The following is a 21,564-nucleotide window of genomic DNA, read 5'->3' as shown; positions in this document are numbered from 1 at the left end:
CCATGAAACTCTGTTTACTTGAACCGGTGGTCATAGTGAGAATATGACAATGAGGCTGGGAGGGGCGCCCGCCTTGACCCACCGCCTTTGGACTCTATTGATGAGGAACATGGAACGAAACGGTTTGTTTTGCCTCACTGACCGACTCAATGAAAGCCAACAAAAAAAAAACGATGTGCAACCTGAAGAAACCACCTACGGATGGGGTACGACGTTGGAACCGATAGGGTACCTCGACAGGTTGTTAACCTTCGTTTCCGGTAGCCTGTCTTCCGGGAGCCTATTCATCTCCATTGCCAAAAGAGAAGAAGAGAGAGAGAAAGAAGGGCAAGACACAGGCTGCCAGCTCATCTCATGGCTCCACCACCGAAAGTAAGTTGCTCAAGATGGATGACTTTTCAATCTAGACCTCGGGGAATGGAGGAGAGTGTCCCAGATTGATCGATAGCCTCGAACACAACAAAACACCCTTCACCTATCAAACCTCTCCCCAGGCAATGACAGGCCCAGCAATCCGGACGGGAAAGGTTGGTCAGGGGGTACCAGAGGACCGTTGGAACTAATGACCTGTAATCGTCCAGAAATGGTAGTCTCTCGAACATGGGTTGGAATTGGAGCATTAATTTTACTCGGAGTAGATATGATGCTGACTACATCGCGAGGCACTTTTTGTTTTGCCTTGCCTTGGCCATTTCCCTTTCCTTCCCCCCCTGGTCGTCGTGGGCTGAGAATATCAACCGAGAGGATCCAACGCTACCAGTATGTACAACTTTACAAGTCACTCTTTCTTTACAGTTTTGAACTGAGTGATAGTGGGACATTTCACTCCTATTCACTTTCATTGACTCCACCTAGACCATTAAGCAAGTAGTAGATACAAAAACCAACACATCCACACCGCTTCTCACAAGAAAAACAAAACCTTAATACGGAGTACTCTGATAATTAATGCCCCGTTTAACATAAATTAGGCCCCTAAAACCATCCACTCCAATGAGAAAGATAGCACCGACTAGTAAAAGAAAAAGGAAAAAAAGAAAAAAAAAATTCAAGAAGTGAGGCAAGATTCCCTACGCCCAATGACCGCGCGGATCTTCATCCGCTTCGAGAACATCGAGTGACAGCCCCGACGACCGGTGATTGGCTGCTCTAGCTGCCACGTTTGCCGTTCCGAAAAAAGTTTCCAAGTTTCCCTTGTGGGCGGTGGAGATTGGTCGGTGTGAGATCCCTAAAGGGCCAACCCGGCCATGCATTGGAAGCGCCTGAAAGTAAGGCGGTCCATTGTAGTAGGTCTGAAGTTTCTGGTCGCTGCCCCGGGAAGGCTGCACGGGCCAGGAAAAGCACACGCACTCTCTTTGCTAAGCTAAGTAGTCTACTAGTGTACACTTCATCTCAGTCCCCTTTTTTACCATATCAATCAATCAATCAATGTGGCCTGCCTACATACTAGAAAGATGGAATGTAACGAGCATTTTCTTTTTGTCATGGATGATTTTATTTTTTATCACCGACTGACTTTTTTTTTTTTTTTTTCTGTTGTACTGGTCCACTCGATTTCTGAGAACTACTAGTAGTACAAGATATACAAATGAATATCCTATATTGGGTCTTTTCTTCTTTTTTACTTTTTGTCAGGAAAAACTGACAGATCATTCCCCGTCGATTGCAACACGGGAGCCATGAAGTAGTTAACTAAGAGAGGTCGAGGGGTCTAGTTTTAGTAAGACTGGGTAGCGATCGACCAACCCAGATCCTCACATGATCCCTCCTTCGACGCACTTCGAGGCGCGAACCTGAAAATTCAGGAAGCCACCTGGAAGCAGCTTGGACTAATGGATGAGTCGGAGATTTGTTCATTGGCTCGGCGGAACTTGATGCTCGGCCATGACGACGATGAGAATCAGAATTATACACAAGTTTCCGTAATTATGATCCTCCTCAAGTTTCTCCGGTTGCAGATATACCCATACTTAGTAACCAAATTGATATACTAATAATAAATTCTCCCGATCTTCAAATCTCGGCAGACATGAACATCCAAATCTAACTATTTCAACAAAAATAAATAATTAAATAAATGAAACAAATTGAAAATAGACAAACAGAACAACAAAAAGGGAAGACCACCTCCACAGTAACACCGCACTTAAACCCCGAGAAACAAAATAAGGAATTCCTTTTAAGATTACGATCATCGTTGGTAGACACTTTGCAAAACTGACTTGCATTCTGTACCCCAGACACAATAAGAGCAGTCTTAATAATGGGTCCCAATTCAGTATGCCCTCCGCAAGGGGGAGCACACACAGAAACGAGAAAAAGAAAATATACATGAAGATGTCGAGGAATCTGCACTCCGGTCTGATAGGTCTGCAAATATTGTTGCTTATCTTTCTGACCTATACTCTAACGGTCGACGGCTGAAGACCGAAAGTCATCTGTAGCCCTGCAACGATGAAGTCATACCGACTGTGATGGCCTTTCGTTCTTTTACTGGCCCCTCGTCATTATTGATAATGAGATGGATAGTCAAGGGATAGACGTGTAACATGGACACCTCCTCAACTGGTAGCTGCTGACATCATTCTGGACTGGTTTCGTGCATGATGATTTGGGTCTCTGGCTTTTCCTTTTCTCCGCAATTATTGTTTGCCTCGTTGCGCTCCGCGTGGATGGCAGAACGAGATTTGTCGTGGTGATGGCGGTGGTGGTGGAATCGAGGGATGAGATAATCCATACCAGGCCCTATCACCGTCTCACATTCAATTCGGATCCTTGCATTAGACTCACACAATAACAACTTACAACAACAACAACAACAACACAAAAAAAAAAAAAAAAAAAAAAACTTCACATCCCTCCCCATCGACGATGGATAGGGATACGGATCGGGATCGGGATCGTCCTTGCATCATCCATTGAGTCAGACAGCCTAATGTTTGCCACCGCTAGAGGGGGAACTGTTGGTCTAGACAATTCAAATCCCTACTCCACCCGGCAATCAGATAAGTGGCAACTTCGCCCGATGAAAATGGGGAACGGTGGTATATTCCCATTGGATTGAGTAGACACAAGTATACTACGATGGCATTATACTATATACAAGGAACGGTGAGTCGGAGCTCCACTCCAGGCAACGAAACTAAGTCTTCGGCCGCGAAATGAATGGATGCTTCAGAGCCTCAGCCGGTGTGCACCGTTTTTCCGGGTTGAGACTCAAACAGCGATCCAGCAGATCCACAAACAGTGTCAGCTCCTTGGCCTCGCTGTCCGTCATTCCGCGAGTACCTTTGCCCATCAGCCTCGTTTTCAGATCCCGAGTGGGCTTTTTGAAGTCAACCACCCGCGTGACCAGACGCCCTGTGATCTTGTCTTCTTCGGTGCTGTGGAAATTCAACATGTCGTCAAAATGCATGTGCGTCAGCGATCCCTTTCGCAAAAGCTTGGGCGGGTATTTGCCCCGACATTCCATGATTGACCTTAGCATCTGATTGTTATTCCGCCCCGTAAACAAAATCTTGCCCGTGTACAACTCGAATAACGTACAGCCAATGGACCATACATCAATGGCTTGATCGTAGGGAATGCCCAGGATGATCTCGGGGGCTCTGTAGAACCGACTCACAAGGTACGGTGTAATCTCGTTCTCCGTAGTCGACGATGCAGAGCCCAAGTCACAGACCTTGAGGACATTTCGCTGTTCGTTGACCAGTAGATTGTCGGGTTTCAAGTCCGCATGGAGGATATTACACTTCCGAAGCAAACTCAGCCCGAGGAAGATCTGCTGTGCGTACGCCCGAATCGCCATTAGGTTCAGCCCAACATCTCGTCCAAATTTCTTCAACACCTCACGTAAGTTCATGCTGAGATTCTCGAAAACCATACAGAGATGTCCCTTGTGATCGAAATGGCGCTCGAATTTGATGATGTGCTTTTTATCATCGGGGTCGGCTTCATGGAGCTGTTCCAAAATGCCAATTTCCTTCATACCTGCCTTCCTCATGGTGTCGTTCTGTCGAATGATCTTGACTGCAACCAGCTTACCAGTTTTCGAGTCGGTCGCGCGTACGACGGATGAGAACATGCCTTTGCCGAGGCTCTGCTGTACATGATACCGTCCATTGATCAACTCACCAAGACGCACATTGTAGTATCCTTCTGGATCATCCCAGTTGTCCATCATGCTGATGTCGAGCTCCTGTGGCTGAGGCACGGCTGGCATGGCCGAAGCATGCACTGGCTGTGCTGTATCGTGTGTTTCTTCGGCGAACATGTCATCATCATCCTCTGCAAACATGTCGTATGGGTCCTTCGCCTTGGGCTGTTCTTGCTGCACTGGAGCAGCATCAGGGATCAGAACATCCTGTTTGGTGGTTTGTGTCTCGTCGTATGACGCCGCAGAAACGTCCGCACTTGTATGCTTTTCCCTCTCAGCTTTCATGTCAAGAGTGGGGTCATAGTCTGCTGCAGAAGGTTCATCTTTATCAGTTCCATCCACGGGAGCATCGTCATTAACCAACTCAGCATCCTTGCCGATCTTGAAGTCTGAGAACGCCTCTCCAGTGCTGTCGTTTGGTGTTTCGGAAGCTGACAGCTGCGAGTCTGCAGAGCAAATTTCGTATTAGTTCGACAATGCTTCAAAGCCTCTCAGTGGAACGCAGGCGAAAATCCACATACCTGACGCTGCGTTGTTTGTTGCAACAGGCTCGCTATTAGGTGTAGACGAGTCCCTATCGCCTGCGATATGGAGTGCCTGTAAACGTAAAGGCGTAGCCTGGCCTCTATACTTAGCTTTGATAGCTTCACGCCGTTTCCGACGAGCCTCTAATTGAGTTGCTTCGTCAACCGGCTCGGCCGGTTGGGACTCGTGGGTTTGTTGCACCGTTGCGTTTGTACTAACGAAAATCAGCAAGATATACTCCACATATAAAATCAACAGTGAAGCATACCTTTCTTCAGTAAGCGACATGGTATCTTCAGAACCTTGCTGCACCTGATTCGTTCGAGTTTCAGTATCACGTTTAGAATCTCGAGCGACGGGTGTTTGCCCTCGTTCGCTCACTAACTGTTCAGTAGACGACCTTCTTCTAGCATCCTTGGAAGCTACACTTCCCTCCCTAGGGGTTTCCCACTCGTCACCCGAGTATTGCCTAGGTTTCCGGACTTCGCGGTACGGTGGTGTTCGGCTTCGGGTACGGGGGCGCTTATCCCGACGTCGGTCGTAGTCATCGCTATAGCGAAGACCACCGCTATAATCCTCCTCCCGGTCATAGTCGTGATAGGGCCTTGGCCGTCTATGGGAGGAACCACGATCATAGTACCGGTCATCGTACGGGTATCCGCCGCGTCGCGAAATGTCGTTCCGGAACCGTCGATCATCATAATCATCGTCAAGTCGACGCTTATGTCCTCTGTAGCTTCGGTAGGGAGAGCGGGACCGGGAACGCGATCTTGTCCTCGATCTCCGGCGACGAGATGATCTGCTGCTTAGAGATGCTGGAGATCTGGGCGCCGGTGATATACTGGCTCTGGTGGGACGGTCAACGCTGTTGCCATTAAGAGGAAGTTGCGACGTAGTTGCCTTCGTCTCTGAACCTGATTCGATGATCTCACCCTCAGAAGGGGTCGATGGAGACCTCGACCGATGTGAAGCCATGATGCGACAGGTCCTCCACTTGCCGTATACAAGAAAAGACCAGAGGTGATTTGTATGTAGTACGACTGGCCTTTAGAGCAGCTTTAAAGACAAGAAGAATGATCCTCGGTTAGCAAGATCGCTTCCGATGATGAAGTTTGGGGGGAGTGTATTGAGAAAGTCCAACCGGCTAGAGATGCCACGAGCCCTTGCCAACTTCGACTACCGTCTCGAATTGAGCATGAGTCTTCTCCAGGAAGCAATTTTGTGTGAACGTGAAATGACGGCCTTGACGCCAAAAGGAACAGATAGAAACAATTAAAGCCGAATGACACGATATCGGGATGATAGGTCGGGATGAGAGATGACTCGACGCGGTACCTTCCCGGTCACTTTTATCTAGAAGTTGATGAAGGCGGTGTCAAGGAGGAGATTTCGCGCCTAACCCAATCAAGCCCTAGCGCCACCCCGCAGATGGCGGCAACAAGATAAGCTGTGTTTCGCGCCATCAATTTTTTCCTTTTCCCCCCCTCCTTTCGTTTCCACTTTCGATCAACAACGTTGGTTTTCGCACGTCGTTTGTTTTTACCCCTTACTTTCTATATAATCAAATAAAAATGGGTGGTGCAAGCAGAGAAGGTATGTCATGCATCTACGAACATATACAGGGCGTCTATTGACTTAGAATTTCCAGGCGGCAAGGTCAAGCCTTTGAAGGCTGCCAAGAAGGACAAGAAGGAGCTCGATGACGATGACCTCGCATTCAAGGAAAAGCAGAGAGCTGGTATGAATGCCGAATTCCATAGTCTAACTCTCGCTTGTCCATACTGACCGTCTTCACTACAAACAGAGGCCAAGGCCAAGAAGGATTTGCTGGACAAGGCCAAGGGCAAGGGCCCATTGAACACGGGTTCCCAGGGCATCAAGAAGTCAGGAAAGAAATAAGTTTCTCTTGAGGACAGCACTACGCTATTTTCACGATATACAACGAGCTACGAGCCATGAGTGCAAAGGTGGAGGGTTGCCATATGGGCCTCATCGCTACTTGCCGTATCTGAACAAACTCATATATTGTTTTCTCAATTCGATATACCTCCATCCCATCGAAGCCAAAACCAAACAGGGCCAAGACTGTCCCCTTGGTCGACTCGGCACAGGCTCGTTGATCAACAGAACCGACCAAATTATAAGGTTCCAATCCAACTAGTGGCCTTGTTGGTATTCTTTGAATACTGCATAGTAACTGCTGCTCATGCGCCGTTTGTATCATTAGATAAATATTTCAGATGCGAATTTCTTTCTTTCTTCTTCATTTTTTTTCTTTTGTAAAACGCTCATTTAGGGTATATGCAACGCTAGAAGGGAAAGGCTTGGCCAATAGATTTTGAACGACAGGAAAAGAGAACTCAGTGTAGAAAGGGAGAGGAAGGAAGAAAAATGTCAACAAATTAAAAAGGCTTTAAAGCGAAATATGTCGAGGAGAAAGATGATGGGAAATAATAGGGGAAGGAAAAGAATGTCAAAAAGCCTAGAGAATCGCCCTTCAGCTGGTCACTCGTTTAACCCATAAGCCACTGCTGCCACCATAGCATTCCTGTTCGTCACGCTTCCTCCATGCTCGGAATAATTTCATGCCAATCTCGTGTTCTTCTTTATTAATATCAGCCAGCTCGTTGTTCAAGCTGGCGACCGTTTTCTTGACCTCGTCCCTTGCGGCCAGATCGTAAGCAATGGGACTGGGCTGGATGACTTGCGTCAACTCGTAAATCATGGTATTGATGCTTGCTTTGCGGCGTGTAAGGTAGTCTCTCCTTGCTTCCAACATTTCGATGCGATTTTGGGTTTGTTGCTTTGGGGTACAAGGCAAAAGTTCGTTCGTTGTTTGAGACGGGGTGGGCTTCCGTAACGGAGCTACCGCGCTGGGAACGGGACGTTTTCTAGACATGATGGAAGGTTGATACTCGGTAGACTGGGAAGCAGCGTCGATACTCCCTCGCGGACTTCCTGTTGCGGTGGAACTACCTGCTTCTGTAGGCTCGTAGGTAGTTACACTGAAACGGCTCAAAGGCAGACCGAAGTCATCTTCGTTGGTGAGTTTTAAGTCAGCAAGGGTATTGGTGAAATCAGGCTCCGGTAGATTGACGCGTGGCGGAGCACGGCTGCTGGCGCTAGTCGCAGGAGGGGTCGGCTCCTCAAACACTGTTCGGTGGATATTCTTGCTTGGCGCATACATCTCCGGAAACTTCGTGTTTACTTCACCACCCGTGATAGTCGTGACAACTGAAGGAAAATCACCAAGATATGCGCCACTGGGAGATGGGCTCTCTCGACTTCTTAACCGAGAGGAACTCCTCGACAAGTGCACACGAGATGAAGACCTGGCTCTTGGCTTTTCCTGCAAAGGTTCCACTATCGGAGATCTTCCACTGGCACCTTTCCAAGGCACTCGTGTGTTGGGTGGAAGGAAGAGGTCACTTTCTTTTGGCCGGCTACGGGCTCCTGAGAGCTTTCTTTTCTGCTCTCTCCCCCAGTTGAGAACGTCCGAACTACGAGACTCTATAGGTCTAGCATCGGAGCTTATGTGCGTTTCGAACGTGCACCCAGGAGCCGCGTGCGCAAATGTGTCCATGTTCTTCGGCTCACGGGAGAACGTATCCCATCCGGTAGCAGGTCGCGTGAACGAAGGTGTTGGATCTTCTTGTTGATTAACTGGGTGTTTGCACAAAACCGGTATGTGGCTGGTGAATGTTTTCTCCGCTTGTCCACCCCCGAAGTACTCGTCGAATTCGTCCTCTAGGGATGAGACTCGAGAGCTGCCCAAACTAGCAGGTCCATGGCCAAGGAAAACCGGCGAGTCGGGAGGTGAGATTGAAATACTGTCCGTTCGCCCGGGAGTGTTGGAGTCCTGAGGGAGGTATTGCGTCAAACTGATTGAGGGTTTACGTCGGCTGTCTGCCATAGAATCTTGCGAATATGAACTCCCTGCAATCCCAACCGTGTCCGACCGACGCGGATCCAAAGGGTTCCTAAAACGGGTTAGAGATTGTATAGCTGTGCTACTTCCTCGCTGGCACATACTTCGGCGGGGTTGGTAAAGTTTTTGCATGATACTTGTTTTCTTTCTGCGCACCAGAAACAAGAGGAAAGGACTGGTATTCATTATCATCCAAGGTCTTTCCGACCAAAGTAGGAGTTCCAATTACCGGCTTCTTCGACCGATGGAAATTCGATGAAACCTTCAACCACATTTTGATCTAAGACACCGCGATCGATCTTCCTGCGGCTAGGGATAGCGATGATCATCAGTGGATCAAGTTGCGATGCAAGGGGAAGGGTGGCATACCTCAAATACCTTAATTCGTCCAACGGTTATAGAAAAAGAAGAGCAAAAGGAGGTTAGAGAAAAAAGTGTCCAAAAATGTCAAGAGTAGGACGTGAAATGCAAACGAGGATGAAAATGATCCCTGTCACGAACAGGCTGGTTTTATTTTCAATGTGGATTCCTGCAAAGACATGCCAGCATGTCATTCAACAATTAGAAGAGAAAATGTCGACCAATCCTTGTCCGGTATGCACGCCAACAAAGGGAAGGTTTTGCTGACAAGGACTCGAATGCGACACGGATAAAACCGCTCAGTTAGTAGTAAAAGACAAAAAATTAAAGAGTAAAAATAAAAGAAAGAAAAAAAAAAAAGGAGGGAGAAGAAACTCCGAAAGAGAGAAAGAATTGAAGCAAGGAAAAATCCAAGAAATTATACAGTGCTCAACACGAGTGAAGGAACGAATGAACAATTGCAGAAAGAATGAATAATGATGACTATCAGGCTCGCCTGATTGAGGGGGCAGCAAGAAGAAATGGAAGAAGTCATGGCACCGGAACAAGCACATGCCCATGAAGGGTCCTGTTTCAGCAATTTGCAGTAATCCTGATTGACTAACAGTTCGTGGTTAGTCTCCCGTTAGTTGGGTTCATCAGGTACTATGATTAGTAGTCAACGTTAGCTCCGTGACTCCATAACAATTATAATGATCTTCGTCCAGACCATTGAAAGCCCCTTAAGTCATCCGAGGAGTGGATTTTCCTCGGTCCTGGTCACTAAAAATAACAGGGAAATAAATTAAAAGGAGGAGAAACCCAGTTTCCTCGGGTGTCTGTGCTACGGGACTCAGAAAATTGGCATAAACGGAGTAAGTACAACAAGCCTGTGGAGTTGAATTAAAGATCCGTGAGGACTTCCGGGTAAACCATGGGTGAATTGACGGCCTGAACCTTGAGGCTGCAGCTGAGACTGCAGCTGGAGAGGGTTCACGTGCGGTAATTAATACCGCTGTCAGCATCGGCTTATTTCTCCGCATTGGGCTGGACACGGAGCATACATACCTGAGTGATTGTTACTTACTGTACGGTGTACAGTAAGTAATATTCAACGCTGTCTTCCGTCATCTCCAACTTTACCTCTTGTCAGCTTCATCCTTCACCTCAACTTGTCCGCCTCCTAACCAAAACCACCGATCTTCCTCACAAACAACCATAACTATGTCATCTCCACGTATGTTTCTTTATACATCATCCGCTAAATGAATAGTCAAAGACACATTAACCCATAATCCATACTAACATAATCTGCAGAAGACGGGGCAGTCCCGCCGCCCGCCGAAGTGTCAGTATCCCAACCAACGCAAAGGACTGGTCTGGTCCTCCACACGATCGAAAACTAACCCATATTCTCTTTAGTATGTCAATCGCATCGCCGATCAACCTACTTCTTCTCTCCCTCTTCGCCGTTCTGGTGTACATGCAATTCCGACCAAAAGCGCCCGTAACTCTTCCCAAGGGTCCTGCGCCCGTCGTCTTCCGCACGTTCACCCCCACTACTCTGCTTGAATTCAACGGTGTCGATGGAAAGCCCGTCTATCTAGCCGTCCGCGGTCGCGTCTTCGATGTATCCCCGGGCAGGAACTTCTACGGACCGGTATGCGCTATCTTGAGCCCGTCGGGTTGACAAGAACCGAATATTCGCAGACAAAACTAACTCATTCTGGTGCAGGGCGGCCCCTACGAGAACTTCGCTGGCCGAGACGCATCCCGTGGATTGGCCTGCCAGAGCTTCGACGAGGAGATGCTTACCAAGGACCTGAAGGCTCCTTTGGATGACCTCAAGGATCTTGATGCGGAAGCGTTGGAAAACCTCCAGTCGTGGGAGGAGCGCTTTTTGGAGAAGTATTTGGTCGTGGGTAAATTGGTTGCTGAAGGCGATCCGGAGGCTCCGAAGGCATAATTACCTTGCGATTAAACTCTCACTACGGATGGTACCGCGTATTGATGACGGAATGCGGGGTTGAAGCTTCTACGAGGTCGGAAGTATCTTGATGGAAAATGTGGCACCTGGTGTTTTCAAAAGCGATGCGTGTGGTTTTCTTGTTTGTTTCGCATGAGACATGATTCGATTGGCGCTCGAGTGTGAGCCGCATGTATTGGGAACTTTTAGATCATAGTAAATGACATCTTATTATAAGTACTAATGTTAAACCTGCTACCACCACAATTCATAACGCCCAGAGGGGTAGTAGGTTAGTCATATTACCGATACTACCTAGTGCAAACTTTTGCAGAATTGAGCAGCACGACCATTGTAATTAACATTCCATGTTTAAAATAAACCAAGAGAGAACGACAAAGAATCAAGAGGTACTGTTACAAGTCATCAAATCGTGGCCGGGATTAAGAACTCCCTAGATTCCCCAAGTTCACAGTTCCGCTCGCATCTCTTCCGCAGCGTCCGCAGCCTTCTCTTGCGCCTTCTCAGCAGCGCGCTGACCCTGAGCCCGGCCACTGGCCGCTCCGATCTTCAACTGATCCAGGAGCCAGTTGGTAGCATCCTGGATCTTGGCATAGATTGTTCCTTGAGGAGTAGAAGTACCGTACCTAAAGTACTCGGCGTTGCGTCGTACTGCAGCGCGTAATTCGTTGAGGCTAGAGCCTTGGTAGACCGGAATACCATATGAGTCAAGGTAAGCCTTAAGCTCAGACTGAGACCAGGTGTCGAAGGTGGAAGACTTGGCAGCGTCAGTAGCCTGCGCCATGTATGACGTAGCTGATGCCAGGTTTGCTCCTCCAGCCTTGGAGGCTTTAGCATAAGTATCTTGGGCTTGTTTCACAAGCTCATCCCGAGTGAGATCCGCACGGTGGGCTGCCTTGGCATTCATGGAAGACAAGTATTTCCTTCAATTGAGGTCAGAAAAAGGGTCACTGATTGGATACGTGCAATGATGACTTACTTCAAGTGCTCAGTGTCCCAGGTGTCGAAAGTCCAAGCGCTCCAGCCAGTGGCTGCTTTGTGCTTGTGCAGTCTAACCTTTGCCAAAAGCTCATCACGCTTGTTGCTCTGCGGAACAGGGACACCACGTGCATCCAAGAAGGCCTTCAGGCGGGAGTCGGACCAGGTCGCGACAGCAGCATCAAAGGCTTCCTCTCCTTTAAGCTGTGCGGCATCGGTTGCTCGGGCGTACTCATTGCCAGCCTTAGTGGTAGCAGCACCATATAATTCCGAGGCCGTCGAGGTAGCACTCTGGGATGCAGTAGAAGCTACAGAGGAGGCCTGACTAACTAGGGAGGCGCGGTGCTTTCTGGCCAGTGCGACCAGCTCGTTGCGCTTAGAGCCTTGTGGCACCTTGACATTATGCTCGTCGAGGAATTTCTTCAAGTCGGAGTCAGACCACGCATTGAACAGCGCTTCACTCAGAGTAGCCTGAGCCGCATCTGCGGATTTAGAAGCAGAAGCAGCGAGGTTCCGTGCTTGTAAGCTGGCCAGTCTAGCGTTGCGACGCACCATTGCGATCAGCTTGTCACGGGTTGTAGGCTGGGGCACCGGCCAGCCACGCTCGTCAAGCCATTCCTTCAGGTCGGACTCAGTCCACTGCTCGTAGACCCAGTTGCCAGGATAAGAAGCAGCCTCTCCGAGTCTTTTGGCAATTGCTTCGTAGTTTTCGCGGGCCGTTTTGAGCAGTACATCGCGCTTGCGCGGCTGAGGGGCAGGAACACCATGCCGATCAAGGAAAGCTTTGAGATGAGAATCAGACCAGCTGTTTTCATTTGTTAGTGGCGTGCATAGTATTAAGCGCTTCTGTTCTTGACTTACGTATCAAAGATCCAGTCCTTAGCATGATGCCATTGATCAGTAGCCTGGTCCGCTGCTTGTCCTAAGGGCTTTTGGACTTTCGAGTTCCAGTTTACCTTCACAGCACTTTCGAGGTCTTTGCGATCAGCAGGCGAAGGGTACGGGATGTCTATACCTCAAGTTAGCCTCTTGCAGGTGTAGAAGACGTTTCCATTAGGCGAGTCGTACCATGGTCGGAGAGCCACCGCTCCAGTTCTGTTTCATGCCATTTGTCGTATACTACAGTGGTCCTTTTGTCAGAATAACCCTTCATCTTCAGAAAGCATACAGGCTGTGTAACATCGCAATGTAAGACAGTGATGGTTACATACCAGCTCTACTGAACCACGAGTGTGCCCCAACCGCCTCCACGGTTGCGAGGGCCAGCACCAGACCCGAAGCGAAATTTAGCTTCATAGTCACTGGTCACGAATGCTTGGTGTGTCTTCTAACTGATGGTGTAACTATTAGCAGTCAGTTATATCTCAGATGATTTTTGAGAAATCCGAAGGACATCAATTGAGGACAACTTACATAAGTCCTTACAAGGGTAGTTGGAATTTGAAAACAAAAGGATATGTGAGGAAGTTGTAGTATTTATTTATTAGGAATGATGAGAGATGATTGCCGAGTGACGTAGTTGTTTGCACAATCGGCCTGCGTGTGGTTACTGGCGTCATCGACTGGGTCAACCTTGGTCGCGCATCATCTCGACAACTCGAGACGCCTGGTTGTTCAGTTGTTGTGGATCTAACATGGTTTTCACTGGCTAATCAGACGACCGAAATTCAGTGAATGTAGTTTAAATCTCGTAGTCTGATTGTAATCTCTTTGATTGTTGAAGCTCTCAACAGATAAGAATGCCAGTCTAGCTATTCGTGGTTTAGCGCCAGGTATTGCCTCTTTGGGTTATGCGGAGAACATCGACTTAAGAGGCAAGAACTACGTACTAAGTACGGAGTACCATACTAAGTATTACATCTCCGTACCGTACCGAACAAACAGTACATACAGTACTTTATCGCTTATCAGGGAGGAGGTTCGTAGACCGAATGACAAGTCATCTCCTCACCCCCAACACATCCACTCGAACATCGTTTTAACTACAAATAGCCTAAAATAAGGACACAGCTTCAGACATCCTTACGTGAGATGGCTTTGTTTTAGCCCCAACAGTCTGCAGCTCACTGGCAAACTACCGAGGAACTCACCGTAGTTACCGTCTATCACAGGGCTTGGCCTCGGATGCTCCTGGTTAGCTCTTTATCAATCACTGTCTTGATGATCGCAACTCGATCAGTTGCTCCTTTATCAATCGCCGTTATTAAATACCCAATAGAAGATTATTGCACGCAGCGTGTTCATCGTGTGCTTTACGAAACGTCAGGATGGATCTTCTGTCCAACGCGCAATGCAAGCATCTGGTCTCTCCAGGCTATATAAACTTCACCCTATCAATGTACAGTTTCCCTAACACCATCGAAACTCTCCTGAAGGCATATGCTAAACTGAACAGCTTGATCGTATTCGGTATACTGTTATCCTACCTTCCCCAGCACTACCGAATCATCTCCCTAAAGAGCTCCTACGGTATCTCACCGTATTTTGTCTTATTGGGAACAATCTCCGGTTCGTCGTCTTTAGCAAACGTGGTATCCCAACAACAAAGTCTGCAGGATGTTTCCTGTTGCAGTGACGTCAACGGCCTGGCTTGTTTCGCAGGACTGCTAGGTATCCTCCAGATTGGAACACAGTGCCTCTGCTTCTTTATCATGTAAGCGTCTCATCCGCGAAAGTGGCAAGTATGTCCATGTCGCTGACAAGCAACTTTCTTCTACTTACTACATAGCCTATTCTTATACATCATCTATTTCCCTCGAGATGTACAGTCGTCGCCTTCAACCACCAAGCCAAGGCCGCAAGGCCCAACATACCGCACCGCCTTGATCGTAGGCGCTGTCTGTATCCTACACATATCCGTTATGCTTATAGCTACAATCACCATTGGACTCAAACGACCCGGCTCTCTGCAGTCCTGGTCCAACTTCTGCGGTATCTTAGCCGCGGTCCTTTCCTCAATTCAATACTTCCCTCAGATCTACACTACCGTCAAACTGCGCTGCGTTGGCAGTCTGAGCATCCCCATGATGTGTATACAGACACCAGGTGGCTTTGTTTGGGCTGCCAGTCTTGCGGCTAGATTGGGCGCAAAGGGATGGAGTACATGGGGTGTTTTGCTCATCACTGCGACTTTACAGGGTCTACTACTCGTACTGAGCGTTTTCTTCGAGTACCTGGGGCCGAACAAGGGACACAGTCATGGAGAGGACGGGTCAGTGGAGAATGATGAGCGCGATGAGCAAGAGTCGCGTCCCTCCGAAGAGACCCCCCTTCTTCAGAACCAATGATCGGCCCCTGTATGAAAGTAATTGGATAGCTTTCATACCATAGCTGCCCGTGTTATGATTTTTTGGATATTGTCCTTTTGGATCTTCAGTTTTTCAATGAGCAATGTAAGTATAAATGCGATTTGGAGCCTTGGGTACGATGCGATAGACCTTTCCTTTGCTTAGAATCGAGGCAACTCGTCCATTTTACTCTTGAACGCAACAGGAAGACAACAAGATAGGACAAAAACCTCAATAGACAATGTGATATGGTTTCAAGTCTAGCCAGTGTATAACAGGGAAAGGAACGTCCAATACCCACAGTACTACTCCGCTACTAGGAAATCGAACAAGTCATTCCCACAGCAGAAGAAGTAGCAGCAGAGCCGTTATCCCCTCATAATCGTAATCTTCATAAGCTACCTAACCTACAACATCGGCCTCCACGATTCCGCACTTAACCGTAAACCAGACGGAAGACGTCGTTGTAAACGAAGTAGCTTCCAGTTCCGTCAGGCAAAAGCTGGAAAGTCTGGGTGTAGTTCATGGGTCTCTGCTCCTCATCGACCTAAAAGCAAAAAGAAGCGGGGACAGGTTAGCAAATTAATCCAGACCCAACCGTCGGTGGATGGGAGAAACATACAAGCAGAGCACCAGTCACGAGGACAAGGATACCGCCATTCTCATTAGAAGGCTGGGCGTTAAGTGTGCCGACCTGGTGCTGCACCTTCTGGAAGGGAAGACCCTGTAACAAGCGATTCCCGTTAGCGCATTGCTATTGACTACCTGCTCTAGTGTGACTCACAGTCAACTTTTCAACGATACTGGTAACGCCCAGAATGGAGTCGGTCTCAAAAGTGAGCATGGAATTATCACGCTGTGATCCCGGCAAAAGGAATAATAAGTTAGTTTCCCCTGCTCTTGCGCTCAAGCCTTGCGCATAGCGGAAGACATACGTAGAGACCAGCCAGCTGCGCGCGATTTGCATCGAAGGTGTTGTAGTAGAACTGAACGAACTGCTCTGTTTGTTGCAGACGTTGTTAGAATTAGCCATGCGATATTTGTCTCCATTCCCGTTGTCCGTGTTGATAGGTGGGAGTCATGATCGTCGTTAAGCGCGTCTGTATCTGAGACGACAAGGTAAGAAGGAATATCACTCACCAGCGACGGTCTGGAAGTCTAGAAATTGAAAATTCATGTATTAGCTTTGTATGTATCCCCCATGTGCGTTACATGCCTGCGCTCCTCATCTTGGAGGGATCCATGAATTGAGGAGGGGCATTAATAAAAAGTGCAAAAGTAGGTTTATGAACTCGTAGTGAGATGGTAATTCCTGTAGCGCAAACATGACTTACCGGCCATTTTGACGGATTGGGGTGATGCGATGAGACAGGGTATTAGAATCAAAGGGTATAACGCTGGAATCGGGGATGGAGGGGGAGGAAAAGCCGGGACGATATCAACATCGAAAGTATTTCAGGTATTGTGGGGCTCTGGAATACAGTTTGGGCCCAATCATCGTGGCTGCCTCAGGCAGGGAACCCATGGCAACCAATGATGCCTCGGTGGTTGACTGCGACCCCATGGATGCGGGATTTTGTAAGGTTCCGCAGAGGTACATAACTACTCCTAGTACTAATAGTTCTATAACTTAGTATCACGTCGAAGCAAAGAGAATCCTCATATCCCTAGCGCCTCAACACGGCGGACTAGAAGTGGTATCAAACCAAGTAGTTACTACTACCTAATACTACATAGTGAATATTGTATTCATGACATGACATCTCACTCCGAATCGGAATCCGCAAACATATCTTCCGCCTTTGGTCGAGGTTTGCGAACTGGCCGTTGAGGCTCCGGTTGTGCTGAGAGCTCCGGCTGCTTCTCTGGTTGCCCTTTCGAGCCGCTTTCTTCCACGAGAGCGCTGTCTTCCTCCATAGGTTCACCATCCGGGACTTCCAAATCGCTGTCCTCCATTGGCTCTCCGTCAAGATCGCTCATCGGCTCCGCGTCGAATTCACTCCGGGGAGCAATATGTTCTTGGTCAATATCCATACGACTGCGGGCGGCTTCAGGAGGTCGGCCTGGGTCAAATTTCTGTGCCGCTGTGTCTTCTTCCACGGACTTCCAGCGATTTTTACTCTTGGAGAATGCATTGGCGGCTCGATCGGCTTCGGCCTTCTCCTTCTCCTCCCGTAGCTCTTCTTCCGTAAGCGGCGGTTTCTCGAAAACACCATAAAAGTGTTCCTGGCTCGACTGCGGGAAGACACACCAGCCTTCCCACAGATGCAAGAGAGTTCCGACACTTCGCTTCCATTTCTCTGCTTTCAGGCGACCCCAACTGTAGTCTTTTTCCAATCTTCCAAGGTGCTCGAAGACTTGGTGCGCTTTTAACGACGACTCGAACAATTGCCGATACCGCCAAGCATGCCGTACGCCGCTGGTAGCAGAAGAGGAGAGAATGTCGGAGATGAGATAGAGACCCACCAACTTCGCGGAAGATGTATCTAAATTGCCCTTGGACTGTGAGCGAGCTTCCTCTGCATCGTTGGAGACGTCTGCTGCCTGTTCTCGCCGAGCCGCGCCTTTTTCCATTTCACGGTCGGGGTTAGCGCCCGTATAAGCAAATGGTTCTTTTATATTCGAAACAATCATCTCCACAACCTCTTCTGCCCCTGCCCCTGCATGCCCAATAGCGAAAGCAGTAACACGCGCGACGTCGCCTTTCCGTAGCTTCGCGTGTGTCGTTGGGAGACGAGCGAGGAGATGAGTTAATTTAGCCTTCTGAAGTGGATTCATATAGCCTAGCCCATCGTTACTGGCACCCAGACCATCAGCGGGGGGCGCTCCACCATGTTGGCGCCTCTCATCTTCTACATCAGATAGATCCTCATCAGAAGAGTCGTAATCCTCGTCAGAGACAAACTCATCCATCTGAGTAGTGTATTCAAACTTGATATTACTCTCGGGAGGGGCCCAGTTAGCGCCGCCTTCGAAGATCAATAACGGATTCCTAGGTTTTCCTCGTTGATTCCCCCTCGAACAGCTGTTGGTGAGGACTTCCCATAATTTCCATCGGTAAAATACCCCTCCGGCACTTCTTGCGTCCCATATCCATGCCCATTTTTCTTCTCTTTGGACTTCTGGACGACTCATGAGAAGAGCTTCAAATTCCGGGCCATAGTTTAACAAGTTTTCCAGTGTTTTGTGTATTAGTCTCAATTGCTTTAGGTCTGCCGGTGCTTTCACTTCGACTTGGGTGTTGGGGCCGCTTCTACCAAAAGATGGCCCGTACGAAGCCGGGGGCGCGAAACCACCGCGATGCAAACCGGGCGGTGGAGCACGATTCAGTCTTCCTTGTACTTCAGGAGCAATCGATTTGGCACCAAAAGGAAGAGAGCTCGTGGATGATAAGCCAACAGTTACTGGTATCGTCGAGCTGATGGCAGCGGAGGATAGGTGCCTCGAGATCGACAGGTAGTATCCCCATCCTAAGTATTTGTTCTGAAGCGCGCTGACTGTACTGTCTATATCTGAGGCGGCAGATTCATTCGCGAGAGTCACGATGGCGGACATCGATTTCCGATCCGATGGTTGGCCAGAGGGACGCAGGAGCTTGACATTATCCACTGACAAAACTGACGGGATTAACGACTTAATCACAGACGGGGAAGTTCCAGGAGGTAGTGACGCCAAGTACAGCGTGGGCTTAGCTGCAGCACGCTCGGCTTCTTTCGTGTCAACAGTTGCATCCTCTTCATCATCCGAAGTGCGAAAAGCCGTAGCTGGCGAAGCCGTATTCTCAAAACTTAGCACTCCATGCGCAAGATCCCGGTTTCTATTTAACGGCTGAAACCCTTCATGCGTACGTTTTCGAGAAAGCGAGGGTGGCGGTGGTCCTAAAGTTCCAGGTCCGCTCATGCGCGGGCCGGAGCTGGTGAAATGCCGTTTTGCAGGGCCTCCCCCAAATGCAGAACCCTTGGGGTTAAATCTGTTTAGCCTTCCATCTGCAGACGGTCGATCTGGCGCGGGAGAGTCATCTTCGAATGACTTCACGAAGTCTTCGTAAACAGCAGCGGTTTCAGCTCGTTCTCGGGCACGTTTGGCTTCGGCTTCGGCTTTCTGGCGCTCGAAGAGTGATTTCTTAGGGAGGGCGGAGAGTTTTGCAGAGACATCTGGAAAGCCTTTAGGCTTCGTATCATCGGACATCGCGAGTCAGCTGCTATGCAGCGAATCTCTTGGTATAGCCCACGAGAACTATGGGGTTGAGGAGTGCTTAATGTTGGAGTCGCTGAAAGCTGTCGGGGCGGAGGCGGGAAGTCTGTTGCAGCCTGAGGCAGCGAGTAATGATGAACCTACGAAGTACAGATTGAGGTACTTGGCTTATGATTTACGTATCCATTGCTTGTCAACTCCCCTCACCTTTTTTTTTTCTTATCCCCCAACAGGGATGATTAAGTTATTTTTTTTTTTTAAAAAAAAATAATTTGCATACGACTAAATATATAGGCAGACTGTCATGGCGTCCCAGTTACCAGCTTTACTACGGTTCCTATCACAAGATGCCAAGATGCCTCTCGCAGCTGCTATGGGTAAGGTTATGGAGCTTCAGAAAGCCGGCCTTACATCGTATGAATGATTGCATCCCCATCCCTAGTGAGATGGAGTCTGTCTAATATTATCTTAGCCCTGAGCAAATCTCCAAGTCAGAGTTAAAGGCTCTCCAAGAGATCTTCCAAGACAATAAGTTGGCAAAGCAAGTGTGGAACGCAGCAAAGAAAGCTTCCAAAAAGCGCGAAGCTTCAACTGGGAGCACAGAATCTCCTCGAAAAAGGTCGAGAGGCTTGGATCGGAGAGATGATGCCACTCCTTTTGACACAGAATGTGCACTTTCTCTTCCAACCACCTCTGCGACCGAAGACGAATTGTCGAAGGTTATCCTACTCACGAACAGAGCACCTCTCGTGCTAGCTTTTGCTGTCTGTATTCTGAAGCATACTATGCCAGAGCAGCCGATCTCTAGCAGGCTTAGCCTCGCTCAGGCAGTTGTTAGCGCTAACAGTCGCTCAAAAGCTGCCAGTCTGGGTATCGAAACCGAGAACTCTGCTGACCAGGAAGGTTGGGGAGAAGGACAGCCCGTAGTCAGAGTCCTTGGAAGAGAAGTCAAGGTTCTTAAAAGGTGGGACTACAATCCTAGGGAAGGTAAGCCCGTGGGTGTGGCTAGCTCAGAACACGATGAAGATATCCACCACGCAGCCAATGATATGTTAGGCCAGGATGTTTCAGATTCAGATAACTTAAACGGCATGCCACCGTTATGGGGGATCGATATCGAGGCTTTGCGAAGCGCACATCGTGGTACCTCGATTGGGGCCTCCAACGCAAATGAACCTCTTCCAATTTTCACACCAGGTGCTGCGCGATCATATTTATTTAAGTCATTCACAGAAGCATCAAAGGACAATAATCCAGCATCAGATAGGCCGAACCAGAAGCGTCTCTCACAAACAAACACCGAGAAAGAGACATGTTTGGGAAATCTACTGCGGGCTATTGACTTGGTATGCCAATCTTGGGCTCCGTTTCTCAACGGAGAGGAGTTGGATCAACGAGCATGGGCCTGGTATACACACGTCAGGCCTGCTGTCCAAAGCGGAGTAGCAGGCTGGGGAGAGAAAGGCCGTGTAAAGTTATCTGACATTCTCGCTTTGAGAAGACAGCCATGATTGCGAGTCCGACTGTTCGAGACTTTACCGTCAAACAGTTACAAGATTGCCGCGCCAATCAACAACAGAATCCAGTTCATGAACCTAGAACACTGACGGACTTCATGCTTCTGCTCCACTTAGCATCGGATGTCCCAGGATCCTTCTGCACGACTGGTGTTATCCAACGTCTACTGTGTTCTAGAAGCTCGGTATTTGGATAAGGCAACCGTTGTGTGGGTCAACCGATGTCGCTATGAGTGGAATCTTGTCACAGGCACCAGTTCTGCTAGACCGAAGACTGCCATTGCCGATGAGAATTCACCGTCAGATTGATAGCACAAAACGCTTTCCTTCCACGTGTGGCGCGTGGGCATATACTACTAGCATTCAGATTCTGACCACACGATGGTACAATATAGTGGGGGTGAATGCATGTAGCAATTCGTCTGTCTCGGACAATACATGTAATATTTCTCTAGTATACCTCAGGACTCCATCGGGTGTCTGTTGGGGACGGAGTTGAATCGTTAGTGGAATGATCATTAAGCAAGACCCATACATTAGTGGAATTGACAGGATGAATTAGTTCTCTGACAGGATATGCTTAACATATTGAAGGCTTATAATTCGTTACCCATCGTCCTTTTCTTTTCTTTTCTTTTCTTTTTTTTTTTTTT

General features: G+C 48.4%; 11 protein-coding genes across 11 annotated transcripts; 5 read left to right on the top strand and 6 right to left on the bottom strand.

Annotated features, from left to right (window-relative positions):
- Positions 1-469: 469 nt before the first annotated feature.
- On the top strand, positions 470-1,011 carry BDV27DRAFT_37570 (uncharacterized protein). The gene has a single exon (XM_032076473.1). The coding sequence runs from the start codon at positions 563-565 to the stop codon at positions 869-871; it is 309 nt and encodes a 102-aa protein (XP_031923749.1). The 5' UTR covers positions 470-562; the 3' UTR covers positions 872-1,011.
- Positions 1,012-1,764: 753 nt separating this feature from the next.
- On the bottom strand, positions 1,765-2,833 carry BDV27DRAFT_134103 (uncharacterized protein). The gene has a single exon (XM_032068231.1). The coding sequence runs from the start codon at positions 2,331-2,333 to the stop codon at positions 2,070-2,072; it is 264 nt and encodes an 87-aa protein (XP_031923748.1). The 5' UTR covers positions 2,334-2,833; the 3' UTR covers positions 1,765-2,069.
- A 64-nt stretch (positions 2,834-2,897) lies between these two features.
- BDV27DRAFT_37467 (putative serine/threonine protein kinase (Prp4)) lies at positions 2,898-5,185 on the bottom strand. The gene is made up of 3 exons (XM_032076471.1): positions 4,950-5,185; positions 4,678-4,895; positions 2,898-4,602 (listed from the first exon to the last, which is right to left on the bottom strand). Exons 1-3 carry the CDS (start codon positions 4,967-4,969, stop codon positions 3,143-3,145), a joined length of 1,698 nt encoding a protein of 565 aa, XP_031923747.1. The 5' UTR covers positions 4,970-5,185; the 3' UTR covers positions 2,898-3,142.
- A 1,067-nt stretch (positions 5,186-6,252) lies between these two features.
- BDV27DRAFT_161440 (translation machinery-associated protein 7) lies at positions 6,253-6,580 on the top strand (the record flags this gene model as incomplete). Its single annotated transcript, XM_032073227.1, has 3 exons — positions 6,253-6,274; positions 6,330-6,419; positions 6,486-6,580. The coding sequence occupies 3 exons, from the start codon at positions 6,253-6,255 to the stop codon at positions 6,578-6,580; spliced, it is 207 nt and encodes a 68-aa protein (XP_031923746.1).
- A 365-nt stretch (positions 6,581-6,945) lies between these two features.
- Positions 6,946-9,105, bottom strand: BDV27DRAFT_37505 (uncharacterized protein). The gene is made up of 3 exons (XM_032076472.1): positions 8,979-9,105; positions 8,714-8,918; positions 6,946-8,661 (listed from the first exon to the last, which is right to left on the bottom strand). The coding sequence occupies exons 2-3, from the start codon at positions 8,881-8,883 to the stop codon at positions 7,179-7,181; spliced, it is 1,653 nt and encodes a 550-aa protein (XP_031923745.1). The 5' UTR covers positions 8,884-8,918; positions 8,979-9,105; the 3' UTR covers positions 6,946-7,178.
- Positions 9,106-10,082: 977 nt separating this feature from the next.
- On the top strand, positions 10,083-10,925 carry BDV27DRAFT_37411 (cytochrome b5-like heme/steroid binding domain-containing protein). The gene is made up of 4 exons (XM_032076470.1): positions 10,083-10,185; positions 10,266-10,296; positions 10,371-10,608; positions 10,684-10,925. The coding sequence occupies exons 1-4, from the start codon at positions 10,173-10,175 to the stop codon at positions 10,912-10,914; spliced, it is 513 nt and encodes a 170-aa protein (XP_031923744.1). The 5' UTR covers positions 10,083-10,172; the 3' UTR covers positions 10,915-10,925.
- A 226-nt stretch (positions 10,926-11,151) lies between these two features.
- ish1 (double-strand break repair enhancer MSC1) lies at positions 11,152-13,547 on the bottom strand. Its single transcript, XM_032068230.1, has 6 exons — positions 13,327-13,547; positions 13,125-13,256; positions 12,982-13,032; positions 12,775-12,922; positions 11,915-12,718; positions 11,152-11,858 (listed from the first exon to the last, which is right to left on the bottom strand). Exons 2-6 carry the CDS (start codon positions 13,207-13,209, stop codon positions 11,384-11,386), a joined length of 1,563 nt encoding a protein of 520 aa, XP_031923743.1. The 5' UTR covers positions 13,210-13,256; positions 13,327-13,547; the 3' UTR covers positions 11,152-11,383.
- Positions 13,548-13,869: 322 nt separating this feature from the next.
- On the top strand, positions 13,870-15,418 carry BDV27DRAFT_37371 (PQ-loop repeat-containing protein). The gene is made up of 3 exons (XM_032076469.1): positions 13,870-14,251; positions 14,309-14,566; positions 14,642-15,418. Exons 1-3 carry the CDS (start codon positions 14,181-14,183, stop codon positions 15,198-15,200), a joined length of 888 nt encoding a protein of 295 aa, XP_031923742.1. The 5' UTR covers positions 13,870-14,180; the 3' UTR covers positions 15,201-15,418.
- On the bottom strand, positions 15,419-16,628 carry BDV27DRAFT_37354 (nuclear transport factor 2 family protein). Its single transcript, XM_032076468.1, has 6 exons — positions 16,535-16,628; positions 16,341-16,358; positions 16,136-16,200; positions 15,985-16,056; positions 15,823-15,924; positions 15,419-15,747 (listed from the first exon to the last, which is right to left on the bottom strand). Exons 1-6 carry the CDS (start codon positions 16,539-16,541, stop codon positions 15,637-15,639), a joined length of 375 nt encoding a protein of 124 aa, XP_031923741.1. The 5' UTR covers positions 16,542-16,628; the 3' UTR covers positions 15,419-15,636.
- Positions 16,629-16,823: 195 nt separating this feature from the next.
- Positions 16,824-19,419, bottom strand: BDV27DRAFT_134083 (SWAP/Surp domain-containing protein). Its single transcript, XM_032068229.1, has one exon. The coding sequence runs from the start codon at positions 19,386-19,388 to the stop codon at positions 16,965-16,967; it is 2,424 nt and encodes an 807-aa protein (XP_031923740.1). The 5' UTR covers positions 19,389-19,419; the 3' UTR covers positions 16,824-16,964.
- Positions 19,420-19,585: 166 nt separating this feature from the next.
- BDV27DRAFT_134081 (uncharacterized protein) lies at positions 19,586-21,564 on the top strand. The gene is made up of 2 exons (XM_032068228.1): positions 19,586-19,808; positions 19,867-21,564. The coding sequence occupies exons 1-2, from the start codon at positions 19,699-19,701 to the stop codon at positions 20,903-20,905; spliced, it is 1,149 nt and encodes a 382-aa protein (XP_031923739.1). The 5' UTR covers positions 19,586-19,698; the 3' UTR covers positions 20,906-21,564.

This window comes from Aspergillus caelatus (genome assembly GCF_009193585.1).
Source record: "Aspergillus caelatus strain CBS 763.97 unplaced genomic scaffold BDV27scaffold_202, whole genome shotgun sequence".
Lineage (NCBI taxonomy): Eukaryota > Fungi > Ascomycota > Eurotiomycetes > Eurotiales > Aspergillaceae > Aspergillus > Aspergillus caelatus.
The sequence above is the reverse complement of the archived record's forward strand: the minus strand, read 5'-3'. Positions and strand labels throughout refer to the sequence as shown.

Excerpts from the sequence above, each read along its gene's own strand:
- BDV27DRAFT_37570 (XM_032076473.1), top strand. The coding sequence starts at position 563 with ATGACCTGTAATCGTCCAGAAATGGTAGTCTCTCGAACATGGGTTGGA.
- BDV27DRAFT_134103 (XM_032068231.1), bottom strand. The coding sequence starts at position 2,333 with ATGTATATTTTCTTTTTCTCGTTTCTGTGTGTGCTCCCCCTTGCGGAG.
- BDV27DRAFT_37467 (XM_032076471.1), bottom strand. The coding sequence starts at position 4,969 with ATGTCGCTTACTGAAGAAAG. Across the intron at positions 4,896-4,949 it reads ATGTCGCTTACTGAAGAAAG|TACAAACGCAACGGTGCAAC; the intron begins GTATGCTTCACT and ends GATTTTCGTTAG. Across the intron at positions 4,603-4,677 it reads AACAAACAACGCAGCGTCAG|ACTCGCAGCTGTCAGCTTCC; the intron begins GTATGTGGATTT and ends TTTGCTCTGCAG.
- BDV27DRAFT_37505 (XM_032076472.1), bottom strand. The coding sequence starts at position 8,883 with ATGTGGTTGAAGGTTTCATCGAATTTCCATCGGTCGAAGAAGCCGGTA. Across the intron at positions 8,662-8,713 it reads ACTTTACCAACCCCGCCGAA|GAACCCTTTGGATCCGCGTC; the intron begins GTATGTGCCAGC and ends AACCCGTTTTAG.
- BDV27DRAFT_37411 (XM_032076470.1), top strand. Across the intron at positions 10,297-10,370 it reads GTCCCGCCGCCCGCCGAAGT|TATGTCAATCGCATCGCCGA; the intron begins GTCAGTATCCCA and ends TATTCTCTTTAG. Across the intron at positions 10,609-10,683 it reads GCAGGAACTTCTACGGACCG|GGCGGCCCCTACGAGAACTT; the intron begins GTATGCGCTATC and ends ATTCTGGTGCAG.
- ish1 (XM_032068230.1), bottom strand. The coding sequence starts at position 13,209 with ATGAAGCTAAATTTCGCTTCGGGTCTGGTGCTGGCCCTCGCAACCGTG. Across the intron at positions 13,033-13,124 it reads CTCGTGGTTCAGTAGAGCTG|TATACGACAAATGGCATGAA; the intron begins GTATGTAACCAT and ends GGACCACTGTAG. Across the intron at positions 12,719-12,774 it reads AAGGACTGGATCTTTGATAC|CTGGTCTGATTCTCATCTCA; the intron begins GTAAGTCAAGAA and ends AAATGAAAACAG.
- BDV27DRAFT_37371 (XM_032076469.1), top strand. The coding sequence starts at position 14,181 with ATGGATCTTCTGTCCAACGCGCAATGCAAGCATCTGGTCTCTCCAGGC. Across the intron at positions 14,252-14,308 it reads ATAAACTTCACCCTATCAAT|CTTGATCGTATTCGGTATAC; the intron begins GTACAGTTTCCC and ends TAAACTGAACAG. Across the intron at positions 14,567-14,641 it reads TGCCTCTGCTTCTTTATCAT|CCTATTCTTATACATCATCT; the intron begins GTAAGCGTCTCA and ends CTTACTACATAG.
- BDV27DRAFT_37354 (XM_032076468.1), bottom strand. Across the intron at positions 16,057-16,135 it reads CGCAGCTGGCTGGTCTCTAC|CGTGATAATTCCATGCTCAC; the intron begins GTATGTCTTCCG and ends CCGGGATCACAG. Across the intron at positions 15,925-15,984 it reads GTATCGTTGAAAAGTTGACT|GGTCTTCCCTTCCAGAAGGT; the intron begins GTGAGTCACACT and ends CGCTTGTTACAG.
- BDV27DRAFT_134083 (XM_032068229.1), bottom strand. The coding sequence starts at position 19,388 with ATGTCCGATGATACGAAGCCTAAAGGCTTTCCAGATGTCTCTGCAAAA.
- BDV27DRAFT_134081 (XM_032068228.1), top strand. The coding sequence starts at position 19,699 with ATGGCGTCCCAGTTACCAGCTTTACTACGGTTCCTATCACAAGATGCC. Across the intron at positions 19,809-19,866 it reads CAGAAAGCCGGCCTTACATC|CCCTGAGCAAATCTCCAAGT; the intron begins GTATGAATGATT and ends ATATTATCTTAG.